Source organism: Lissotriton vulgaris, chromosome 8 (assembly GCF_964263255.1).
Source record: "Lissotriton vulgaris chromosome 8, aLisVul1.2, whole genome shotgun sequence".
Lineage (NCBI taxonomy): Eukaryota > Metazoa > Chordata > Amphibia > Caudata > Salamandridae > Lissotriton > Lissotriton vulgaris.
The window spans coordinates 843,677,755-843,690,523 of record NC_141696.1 but is presented as its reverse complement, the minus strand read 5'-3'; the positions used below and the strand labels follow the sequence as shown (position 1 = coordinate 843,690,523).

The 12,769-nt window shown below is 40.1% G+C and overlaps 1 protein-coding gene across 2 annotated transcripts in view; it reads right to left on the bottom strand.

The window, feature by feature from the left end:
• Positions 1–12,769, bottom strand: part of COL4A1 (collagen type IV alpha 1 chain) — a 515,832-nt gene that overhangs the window by 228,033 nt on the left and 275,030 nt on the right. For both annotated transcript variants that reach the window (XM_086934756.1, XM_086934755.1), the window contains exons 7-13: positions 12,668–12,721; positions 12,150–12,176; positions 10,147–10,230; positions 8,035–8,097; positions 6,099–6,134; positions 5,949–5,990; positions 87–167 (exon numbers count right to left, since the gene is read on the bottom strand). In XM_086934756.1, the coding sequence (XP_086790882.1) occupies positions 87–167; positions 5,949–5,990; positions 6,099–6,134; positions 8,035–8,097; positions 10,147–10,230; positions 12,150–12,176; positions 12,668–12,721 (387 nt within the window). The remainder of the gene's footprint in view (positions 1–86; positions 168–5,948; positions 5,991–6,098; positions 6,135–8,034; positions 8,098–10,146; positions 10,231–12,149; positions 12,177–12,667; positions 12,722–12,769) is intronic.

The window sequence follows — 12,769 nt, the reverse complement described above, 5'->3', positions numbered from 1 at the left end:
AAGTAGAAGACATTATCAATTTTCTTTTAATTACTGTAAAAAATGTGTTTATTTTTTTAATCAAAATGTGCTTATCTTTGTCTTACCTTTACCAGAGTGGTGGTTGTATTCCCTTCTTGTGTAACAGGTCCACCACTACCAGGAGGTCCTTGAACACCAGGTTCTCCCTGTTTAAAGAAAATTAATAATATAAATAATGTAAATTCACAGTATGGGCCTGCTTAAGAGTTTGCCAAACAGATGACTCCATTACAAATGTGATGGACATTCCATCCAACTTATTACATTGCTGTAGGACACAATGCACTTGTATTAAGATGGAGTCAATATCTGTCAAGTTTGTGGCTGCGTAACCCATCAACCTAACTATAAATCAAGCCCTATGTTTGTTCACATCTGGAGGAGCACAAACTACCTACTTTCCAGAACCATTTTTGGTGGCTCGGTTATCAAAATATGTTCGTGACCAGCACATAGTGAATAAGGTGGCTCAGCAGTGCATGATCAGCAGGATATAAATGATGAGAACCGTGCAACCATATGAGAGATGAATTGTAAAGGTTTACTTGTTATTCTAAAATTCAGAAATTAAGTATTTCAGCCATGGGTGTGCCTGCAATAAGACTCCTCAATAAGGTTTACTGATGGGCCAAAGGGTCCTACGTATTAGCATCATATTCAAATGAAACCATATTTAAATAGTTATTTTGCCTTATCTTATTTTGTATCTGCAACCTCATTGAAGGCTGTGTGTTTTACATATGAATCAATAATAGATTTTAACCTACAAAATTATTGTCACAAATAAGTGGCGGTTACTTTTAAATTGTGAGATCGCTTTAGATTCAAATGTGCACAGCATGGTGGGCATAGAGCAGGAAAAATCATCAGTATCCCCACCTGCATGGGGAAATTACTCCCAGCTCCCCTGAGACATTGTTTTTGTTGTCCAGACTCTCTTCTACTTTTGAAGGTGTGTTTTTGGAAACCCAGAATATGCCGCCAGCTCCACCACGTTGCATTGACTTAGGGATTGGAGAGTACTGAGCGATTTTGCCAAAAGTGCTCCCCCCTTGTTGATGAAAGCACTTTCAGTGAACAGTTCCTACCCATTCTGCAGGGAACTCTAGGGGGCATATTATCAAGGGCTGGTGTTAAAATTATTGCTGTTTTATCGGCAAGAAACTGCAGATAAAACGGCTATAATGGGCTTGATAATAAGCTCTTGTTAATTCCCATAGAAGCCCATGCTAACACCAAAACATGGGCTTCTATGGGAATTAACAAGAGCATATTATCAAGCCCATTATCGTCGATAAAACGGCGATAATTTTAACACCGGTCCTTGATAATATGTCCCTAATTTTGGCAGCAGTCTCAAACGCAGCTAAGGCAGAAAAAACAGCTGTTGCAGTGACATTGCAACCACCCAACCAAAGGATAATTGTGTTTTTTAATTGCCAGGTATGAAATCTTTAACTACTTGTTGGGCGCCGTAAAAGTTCTGTGCACAGTAAAGCATTTTGCAGCAAAATTATGGGAGTGCATTCTCACTGCTTGTACGTTGTGTGAGAACGAGAGGAAATATTTACCAGCTTGACCCAGTCAGGAGTTACGCACCACCCATATTGAGAGCACCGGATCCGTCCGAAGGGATCAAAATGGAGCCGTGATAAATATATATATATATGGTGTGTGTGTAAATATTTTCTATTCATCACCCCTCATCTTCGTACCTTGATTATATTAATAATCATAATAATAAATGTTTTCTAGAGCGCTTAGTTACACTGTACGGGTGTCTCCACACTGCGACCATTACCTTTTTAAACTCCAATGAAACAGCAACAAAACTAGATTAGGAATAGCACCAGCAGATACTAAAGGGAGCAAAACAGTTAGGTTTTAAGTTTATTCCTAAATGTTTGTTCAGAGGGTACTGCTCTCAGCTGTGCCGGTAGAGAATTCCAGGTTTTGGACGCCAGGAAGGAAAAAGAGCGTGCCCCTAGTCTAACCCTACACGCTTGGGGAACCCGTACTAAGTTGGCTTAAGAGGATCTTGGGTTGCGTGATGGTAAGTACGGCTTTATCATGGTGCAAAGATATTTGGAGCCTTTATGGGAGAGGATTCTGTGGCAGAATCACATGGCTTCAAAGCTGATTCTTTTTTCTAGGCAAGCCAGTGAAGATAGGCGAGGGCCGCCAATGCTGATGTCCTTCTAGGGAGATTGAGGATCAAGCATGCTGCTGCGTTTAGGACTCTCGAAGATTTTTCAGATTACCCTTGGTAGCTCTCAGGTACAAAGCATTACAGTAGTCAAGCGGTGACGTTACTAAAGCATGAGCAATGGTTTTCTGTGGCTCCATTGGGAGTAAGTCCAGGGTTTTTTTTTTTGTTTTAAGGGTGCCCAAGCATTTCCTTGCTAGACGGCTGATCGGAATCGAACCATACCCCTAAGTTCTTGACTTTAAACTTGGGTTCTGGGGTCTGACCATGGGAATCAGGCCACCAGGCTGATGTCCAAATTGATGTTACATTGCCAACAATCAGAATCTGTTTTGTTGGAGTGTAACTTTACACAAGCAGTTTGCCATCCACATGGCCAGCTCCACCATGCAGGATTTAAATTGTTTTGCTGGCTCACCCTCTGCCTGGGAGAGAGTCACAATTAACTGAGTATCTTCGGCATATGACACTAATTTAACCTTGTGCCTTTCGATGATCTCTGCTAAGGGGCGAATGCAAATGTTAAACATGGTGGGGCTCAACATAGAACCATGCGGAAGACCCTGAGTTACAGTAAGAGTCTCTGACACAAAAAGCCTCTGGGCTACTTGAAAAGTACGATTAAGCAGGAAAGAGGCAAGCCATTGCAGCGCAATGCCACCGCCACCGCATTCTTCCAGCCTCTGAATCAAGAGTCCGTGGGATACAGTGCTGAAAGCCATGCTCAGTTCAAGCACTACAGGGCTGAGGTATAACCCTCATCAGCACATTGTCTCAGGGTTTCCGTTGCGAGTAGTAAGGCTGACTCAGTGGAATAGTCTGCCCTAAATCCTGATTAGGATGGCTGGAGAACATATATCTTTTTGGTTACACAGGTGACATCATGCCTTTGTAAGTCATTTTAATAGTACACAAAAACTCTTGACAACGTCAAACACAGAATAATACTAAATATGTGAATCTAAAACAATGTGAGACTGTAGTTGCAAAACATGTCAAAGTATAGACGGCTAACATGTCGGGTTGGTGTAATGTTGTGATCAATACACAAAGGGAGGAGAGAGATAACATGATTTGTACATATGTCAAAGAAATAGCCTTCCTGCCATAGAAGTAATTACAATAAAGCATCCAACACTATTTCAGAAAAGGGGAATACTGGCATCCTCTATCACGGAGAGAACGTATTTTGGACCCTGTTTGGGGATATCTCCTGAACGGAAACCAAACCTAACACCTAAAAGGAATCCAGAGTGGCATACTTCATCAACAGGACCCCCTCACCATGGTGCCCAAAAGCTCCACATGGAGGGCTCCTCTGGAGCTCTTTACAAGTAGAAGCATAAGCCTCCCGAATGATGAGGTATGTGGAACTGGTAGTTTTAAAATGTGCAAGAGATACTGGAATTATAACTAGTTGTATTATTACCTCTCTATCACATAGGTAAAAACAATGTATGTGAGAGTCTGTGTAATATTGTATCCAGGATATACGCTATCACAATATCATGAAGGTAAGTATACATAGGGTAAGTATAAATGTACTCCTTAATTCCACACCTATGTGTGTCTATGTGGGCTAGTATGATGCAAGGGCAAATGAAGGTTAAATCCAAGTCTGCTTGAATGCAGGAATTGTAGATTCAATTCTGATGATTTCATCCAAAAAGGCACCTCCACCTTATAACGCAAGCTTACTGCTAACTCAAGTGATAATGTCACAGTCTTAGGGCAGGCAATGTCCTTCAGGGTCTGAAACAAAGCCTTGGTATAGTGTTCTGCTTCTTTTACCTGTCTAGTAAAGCTATCTTTTTTAGACCTCAAGGTGGCTTTTTTTAATACATCTTGCTAAGGTTTGTCAGGTTAAGCCGGGTAATTTTGGTAAGATGTGTTACCATATCCCCTCCAATTTTCCCGCCTAACAGTGCAGTGATTGGAGCTCCTCCTTAAACCAAGCCTGGGATGTATTATATCTTATACTGCTCAATGACTTAATAGGTACACAGTCATCAACAAAGACTGCAACAAATTGTTATACTATTCAGTCATTTCAGAAGGAGACCACGTCTGAAATGCTCCTATGAATGGTCTTTTCCAAACTATCTGTTGAGAAGGCTGTAAAACTGGAATGAGACACAATATGTGGTTTACAATTCTTCCTTGGCAGAGAAAGCCCTTCAAGGAAAACTTAAGCAAGTGATATTCTGAACTGTTGTGCACAATTCGTAGTTGATATAAACTCTCTTTTGAGTACCCAATCAAGGAGTTATCCTTTCGATTGAGTTTCATGGAGTGAGGTGTTTTTTTAACGCTTTACTCCTAAAAAGGTGCCTATTGAGTGTGCCTTGTTTTATTCGTCACCATACAACAGAAAAAACTCCCACAACATAACTGATTCTAGCTAACCAAAAAAATATCCTAGCAAAGATCTTAATAAACATAATTGAGGTTAGTTGCCTGCTTAGGAGGTGGTTAAATAAGCCAGATTGTCACTGACTCAAAGGTGGAGAATCGATATTTCAATGTCCTCTGTTCAAAAATCACTTGTGGCATAAAAAATTACTAACACAACTGACCTTTTTACATAAAAATCACAGTCACCGCTCCCCATCCCAGGGACCAGTCTAACCTAATGACTGCATGGAAGGCAAGCACAGCAAACGAGCAGTCTAGCCTTGACGCTTCACTCATCTATGTTCCTGTTACCATTAACACGTCCAGTGCATCATTTATGACTTTCTTATGAATCTCAAACTCGTGCTGGTATCAAATGTCAATCAATTACCATACATTTAAAAGGATATGTCTCTCCCTTCCTTTCATGACAACAAGTGGCTAGAGATTGGGCAAATAGGTTAGAATGCCTCACCTCTTCAAAAGTATCTACGATCATATCTACCAACCACCCAATGGAGCTCCAGAAAAGTTGGGACTAAACAAATGCAAGATTTATTTGGAGTAATCTCAACTGATCCTGCGTGTGAGCAAATAGTGCCCCTGATTCGGGTAAATTGGCTCCCCATTTATGGTTTTGCACAGCACGTATCCCTGATGGAGAGATTATTTGCTCCTGAATATCGAAATTCCTTAGCACAGCACCAGTTACTGATCGGGAGAAGGAATCTCCAGAAACGTCTTTCAGATCACACCCAAATCTGCCAACTGTGGACTTCATGCGGACCGCTTCAATATCTCGTTCCACCACGACTAAATGTTCCTTTAGGATCAGCTTAGAATTACAGGCTGAAAAAGATGGGGTCTTATTTACAAGCCCCTTGTGCCACACTTACGTCACTTTTCCCATGTTAAAAATGACACAAAAGTGGTGTAAGGGGCTTGTAAATAAGCCCCATAATTTCAAACCTAACAACCACCCAGCAGGAAGCATAGCTTAAAAGAAGAGAGGACTTACACTTAGCACTCACCTCAGCACAAAGTGACCCACAAAAAGAGAAAAGTACTTACTTAGGGTTAACTAAATACCAAGCAGCTATCACACAATGGTGTTCATGTGCTCTCTCAGTCCCCGAACAGACATGCACATATGCTCTGCCCACCTATGCATTTTGTCCATTGCTGTGTATGACTTACACTAATGAAAGTACTCCAAAAACATTTTAAATGTGTATTAAATTCTTGCAGGTGACACCGTGTAAGCTTTGCACAGTTGAGTACTATCAAACATGACAAACGTCATTGCGCATATTTTACAGCAACTTACCTTATCTCCCTTTGGTCCTTCAAAACTCAATCCCATATTCCCCTGGAAATATGAATAAAATGATAATTAGCACAGCTTCTAATGTACACACTGATTCACCAATATTTGCACCAAAAGTTTTGCATACTTCAGGGACAAGTTTACAGTTACCTTAGGTCCTGGTGGTCCGGGTTTTCCTGGTAGACCCTATGAAAGATTACATTTTATTAGAACAATTTTCAGTAACTTTTAGATAAATTAACACCAAAGGTGGACAAAGCTAAATGCAGTAAGCCATCAGAATATATAAAGGTTCCTAAACAGTGTGAGAGTCACAGAGCTTCTTGGTCTTGCTAAAATAAAAACCAGGCATATGTGGATAAGTGAATGTTGACCAAGGCATGAATGAGGTCCCAAAAGGCTCAAGTCAAAGAGACAAATAATCTAGCAAGCCATACTTCAATGAAAAAAGGTCGAATCTTTTCAAATGTTCCAAATTAATTTAAGATATTTATTGCTTTTGGTCTACAAATTGTCCATATTCTGGACACTATCGAAATCTATATGACTGTGCCATTTTTTAGCTGCATAACCACTTGAATGTTTATGGAATGAACAAAGCTAATATGTTTTCATCATGTTTTTTTATCAGCAAAATACCCCAGCATTATTGGGATTTGATAAATTTCATAACGTTTGCCGAATTGTAAATGGATTTCCTGAAGTATGCAGAATTAAAGTCCTACGCTTCTTTACATCCATGTGGCTGTTGGTTCCATTTCCATAGTATATTCCATTTCCATTGTTCCATACACCCTACTTCCTTCACATCTACTGAGTAAATGTGGTTTAGTAAATACAGTAGTTCCTGTTATGTGATAGACAGAGATGACAGACTTTGGGTGGAGTTTTTACGCCTGTATTAGGATAAACTACAGATTGGACAGATACGTATTGGTCTTTGCTTTAAACACCAACTCACACACACGTGTGTTTGCACACACACACACAGAATACACATAAGCTTATTCCTTAGTTGTTAGATTCATTTGAACAGAATTCAACTCAAGAAGATATGTTAGTTTCTACAGTGTAATACGTTACATCTCCTCTGCATCATTCAATGCTCAAAAGCATCCACTCTGTCAACAAGGCCAGAAATGGAGATGATAAAGTTGACCTTCCGAACCACACCTGTCGAAGATTCCCATGAGAGGCAAAAGGCTCATTGCTACCACTCATTATTGTACATATACATAGCACTACTATATTAATGATCTTCCTTTAGTGATTAACTGGGTTCATGTATGGCTGAAAATATCATATTTTCTGAAAAATCAGTAACCAATTAGAGTTTTCTACTAAAGAACTATGTGCCAAATTTACTGATCGAGAAAGGCTCTGACACCAAAGTGGAGGTCGTAGAATTAATGTGAAGACAGTGTCCAAAGTAACTCACAGTCTCATTTTGAGAAAATAAGCTGCAGTCAGGTCACCTCGATGATAAAAAGCTAAAAGTGATGGATGGAGTTGTTGTGTTAACCTCAGCAACTGGTGGTGTGCACTTCATTTTTGGCTTGGCCCCAGACTGATTAGAAAGTGGTTGGTGCCTCTCTACAATGGCATGGAGTGCAAAATGTATGTAATGGAATGCTATTGAGAGCAATGGCAGTGGTTAGGTTTAACTCGGGAATGGAATCTTTGACCAGTGAACCTCTTCCTAGGTGAAAGCCTTGGAGGCACTGGCATACATAGATGGCGATGCTATAGCTGACTGTTCCATAGGCACTTAAACGGCTCTTCGCTAAAACGGCAAGAGCTAGGCGTGGTTACTTCTGTTCAGAGGAAATGTGGCTTAGCAGGTGAAGCTGGACTGCCCCTTTTTAGTCGACCAAGGATGAATTGCATATGGCTTGTCTTTCTATTTCATACCACATAGGGAAAAATACAATGGAAAGAACACTACCCTGAGTTGTGCCACTGTTCATGACTAATTCTACCATTAGTTTATTCCGTTTTCCCTAGCTATCTAATGGAATGTTTAATGGGTACCACTGATTGGTTGGAGTCTGGGAATCATGCCAACATTGCACACATGTTTTCTTACCACGAGTCCTATTGGTCCAGGTGGTCCAATGGGTCCTTGATATCCTGGTGGTCCTGGAGATCCCTGTTTACAAGAAAAAGGAAAAACATTTTTTTTTTAATCAAACCACAAACAGATTTCAAAATGCAGTGGATGAGAGTTAGAAAACGGTTGGAACAATCTAGAGCTGACCATTATTCACTGCAATGTGATCTGGAGCAGATGTGTGATGGACTGGGATATCTTTGAGATTCTTTAAGATGCGTTTAGGTACATCTTTTCGTATTCTGCTGGTGCATGAGCCTCTTATCGACACTCCAGACATCTCCAGACTTGAATCAGTATTGTATCATAGAAAATATGTTATCTGACATCCATGTGAGTTAGCTTGGCCTGCAGTTACAAGACATTCTGATAAAGATCCAGGCAAACAGCAGGTTGAAAAGGCGGCAAGTTGTGAAAATTGAAAAAAACATAGATTTGAAGGCCACTTCCTGCTAGTAAAACAATACCAACAAAGAGCAGCGCTTAATTTGTGCTGATGGTGGGCACCGGTACTCATTTTTGGGGACTGGGGCTTATTTTTAACCCAAAGCAACCGAGAGAGAAAAATGAGAAAGAATAAATAGTAAGAAGGGAGGGAAAGTTGGGAGAATATTGATAAAAGTGAGAAAACAGTAAACCTGATACGAGTGAGATAAATAGACAGAGAATGTAGGCTGGTGGAATAAAGAGACATGAGGGGAAATCAAATCTATGCAGCCTGGGTATTAGTCAACCAGGGCACTAGCTCTTAAGCAAACTTTGGGTCCCAGCCCCTATTTTTTATTCTATTTGAACATGTTTGGTAGGAAAAGGTTCTTTATTTTGGCAGTAACGGAGAAGGGTTTAAATTGCTACTCATTAATCCCGTCATTATTCCCATAACCTCAATCTTCCTAAAATAAAGGGCTGTCGTTTGCAGAGCCTGTGCCTAAGCAGGAGAGAGCAGCCATGCTAAAAGACATTCTGTTACTAGGGTGCCTTCGCCAAAAGTCCACACTGCAAACATATAAGACGTTGGGATTTCTTTTCATCCTTTGCCTTCATACATTTTATCCCTATGTCCACACTGGTATACTTGTCCACATGGCAGCAGGAGGTATCCTGGGAAAGGCCCTGGGCACTTACCTTTTTGGACCCTAATACTGACACGTGTAGCATAGCCCATGTTAAAGGCTACACAATGGGGATACATCATAGTTGTCAGTTAGAAGTTACTAATGGCAGCAAGTGCCACCTCTAGGTACACCTTCGACTTCCTTTTCTACCCCGCTAATATGGTGTCATGAAGGCAGTGGAAGCAGCAGAATTGTAAACAGGGCTCAAAGAACTCTGTTTACTTTCTGTATTTTTTAGGCCTGACTTAAAACCAGAACTGTCTGCTTGATCTATTGTTGCCAGTTCTTTAAAATATACATAGAGTGGGCCTGGCTCCATTGAGTGCAGTAGTTTGTGCTCACCTCATAATATTGACAGTTTGGTGAATTATTTCACCTTCTATGATGTGCTTGTATTGCAATGCATGACTAAATATTTTATATTTCACAAAAGTCATCACTTATTAAATTCTTTAAGTAATGGATGCATTGTATACAGAAAGCAACTGTTTTTTTCCCACTGCAACAGGGTATTTTTTAGTTATAATCATGGCTCAAAATGTATGCTAAGCCTATTGGTTTTGCCAGTTCATGTTACTTCTTACCATTGCCCTAAACTTTAGAAGCTTTGCAGCAAAGAAGAGACTTTTGAAAAGTAAAGTTTGGGGCACAGGGTCAGAACCAGGAAACCAACGAATATGAATAATTAATCCCACTTCCACTACCCCTGAAATTTGGGTGAATGGTGATTCATGGACCATACCAGTCCCAATAACAATAAAGCATGCTTGCGCATTGTGGCTCCTACTAGAAAAAGCATGGTTAGAGTGTTGAACCCCATTACCCTCACAGGTGGGTTTCCAAGTTCTTGGAAGGAAGACTTAACAAAAACTGTAGAAAAGTAAAAGCTGCTTCTGAGGATACACCATGCCAAATAAAATGTCAATGCAGTGGTAATGAATGCTGAGAACATTCTTTCTCCTTTCTGACCTACCGGTGATCCAGGAATTCCAGGAAACCCTTGCTCTCCCTTCAGCATGCGGGATGGTAATAGGCCTATGATGTCGCCTGGGTCTCCCTAAAAAAAGAAATAAGAGTAAAACAATGTTTGATGAACCTGTACTAGATTAAACTGGTGTACGGAAAACTATACCTACCTGTAACAATTGGTTAGCAGTCTATAATGTTGTAGGTTTACCTGTTCTACACACTTGCCATCTAGCATGCGGCTCTGAACACTATACGTTTTTTATTCTAAAAACGTTTTGGGTTTCGAGGAGACCCTGAAAGCCACAATACACCAGGCACAGACTCCACCTCAGTTTGCACTTTTTTCCTCCACCATGTACCTATTTTCATCAATAACGAATTGTGTCCATTGATCTATAATTTCTTATTGGCCGGATAGTGCTTTTCCCAGCTCTATTCTTCCCAATGTTTGCTGATGAACTTACTGCTTGACTTATGAGCCATTCTACTACTACTACTACTACTAAACTCATGTAAGAGTATGTTATGAAATGTGCCAATTTGCTGCTAAAGCTATCTCCAGTCACCCATGTTTTGTTTATTGTTGCCTAAAATGAGGATGCTTATTATCTCTGCCTCAAACGGATGAAATGTGAGGAGAACAGCTGGGATTCTAATCTGTGACTGCCTGGCTAAACATATGTTCTTACAGTGAATGTGTTAGCCTTCTGTCCAAAAGACCGACAAACTATCTTTAGCACAGAGATATAACTTCATTCATGTTTTCTTACTATTGGGGTTTTAGTATCTTTATCGTTACGTAGAAGGTATCAAGCAATTTATCATAGTTATATCTATGGTCAATCAATGCTGCTATACATCCCCCTCTCTACTGTATGGTCCTGCTACTTGGGTAGCCATATGGATTACTGTAAGCAAAATTACTTTCTGTTTGTAACAATTATATATCAATGTAACTAATTTGAACCCAGAACCTGCCACCTTCCGAATTCTCCTTGCAATGAAAGTGCCGCACCAACAGACGGTTTGGTCTGTAGTATACGCTATGCAGTTGGTCTCACTCACTCAATCTCTCACTCACCCACAAAGCTCCTTTACACAGGCACAAGCTCCTGTCTCTTTCTCAGGCTTGGCGTCAAGAGGCTACATCTAGTAATATCTACTGTCAAAGTGTGCGTTATCAACTGATTTTAGCGGGCAGTTCATTCTTTATGGCTGGCTTTTATCATGTTAAGTTTGCCGCAAAATAGTATTGGGGTCGTATGAAAATGCTCTCCAATCACTTCAAAATTTCAGAGAAGAAGCTAAAATAAAAAATAAAATTGGATATATTTACGGAAATCCAACTTTTCTCACTAAAGAATTGACATTTCAGGTCTATCTTAGCTGGTATCTGCAACACTGGTGGTCACTGACTGCCACTTGGAGGGCGACAGGAAAGGGCGCCTTTGATTGTGATTTCTCTCTATCCCCTACAAACCTTTTGGCTGGTAAAGTTTATCTGACACATTTGTGGCTTTGTGTTTGGTTGTGGCTCCGGCTTTTGTATTCATTGCCTCCATGTCCCTTGTTATTAGTATGGATCCATTCCACAGAAATTGTTATACGCTGCTGGGTAGACTGATTCACATGGCCCTGGTAAGCACCCACGCTTGTTTAATGCTAGCTGAATCTAGCCCTGCGTTCTGTATGTCCTCTATGCCTTTATACCTTTCTTGAACTTATTCCTGGATGTATTGGATGATCTGGAGCTTTATTTATTTTTAAGTTGAAAATGTAACATCTGCATTTGTAGATACATCTCAACCCATATTTTAAAGTATCTCTAAATTATGCATCTAATCTGATATGCCCATTTGTGACTTCTTATGCATGTGCAAAAACAAAACAATGCAAATGCAAGGTATGCAAATGCAAGGTTGCTTTCATAATCAGTGGATTGATAGTATTTCCAAAATATGTGTTGCAGATATGTATCTGCAGTAGACTTCGAACAGTCACGCTTACCTTTGTTCCGGGAAGTCCTGGTGGTCCCTGTGAAGAGAACATTATGTTTTAATATTCATGCTTTCTAAAATATCATTTTCCCACAGCAGCATACAATAGTAATAATCAAGTTAAATTTAGCAGACAAATACTTATTTCTCTAGAACCAGTGGATGTTTTAGCATCTAACATATTAGAGCTGGTTATAATATTAGTGGAAGATAAGGAGGTGAAATACCACATTGTGTCTAGGAAGCATTTACTGACTAATCAGAAAACATCCTTTATATTAGAGGTCCCCATCATAAATCAAGGAGGCTGAAACCCATGCTATATTTCCACTGTCCTCTTAGAGTAGGTAATGCGTGTAAGTACAGTTAGCCTGAAGGCTGGAGATACGTCAAAAGTATTTCTAATGCAAGATTACAGAGATTCCAAGAATTCAAGCAAGAAGCCCACACTGTTTGAATTATACATTGATGTAGAGGTCTTAAGATGAAAATCCTAAAGTACAATATTAATATGAAAAGTCAGCTTACCAAATTTCCAGGTGAGCCAAATAACCCCGGGGGGCCAAGAGGGCCTCGCTCCCCCTGAAAAATACAGACAGGCATCATTATTCCATGAAGTAAATTTTAAAT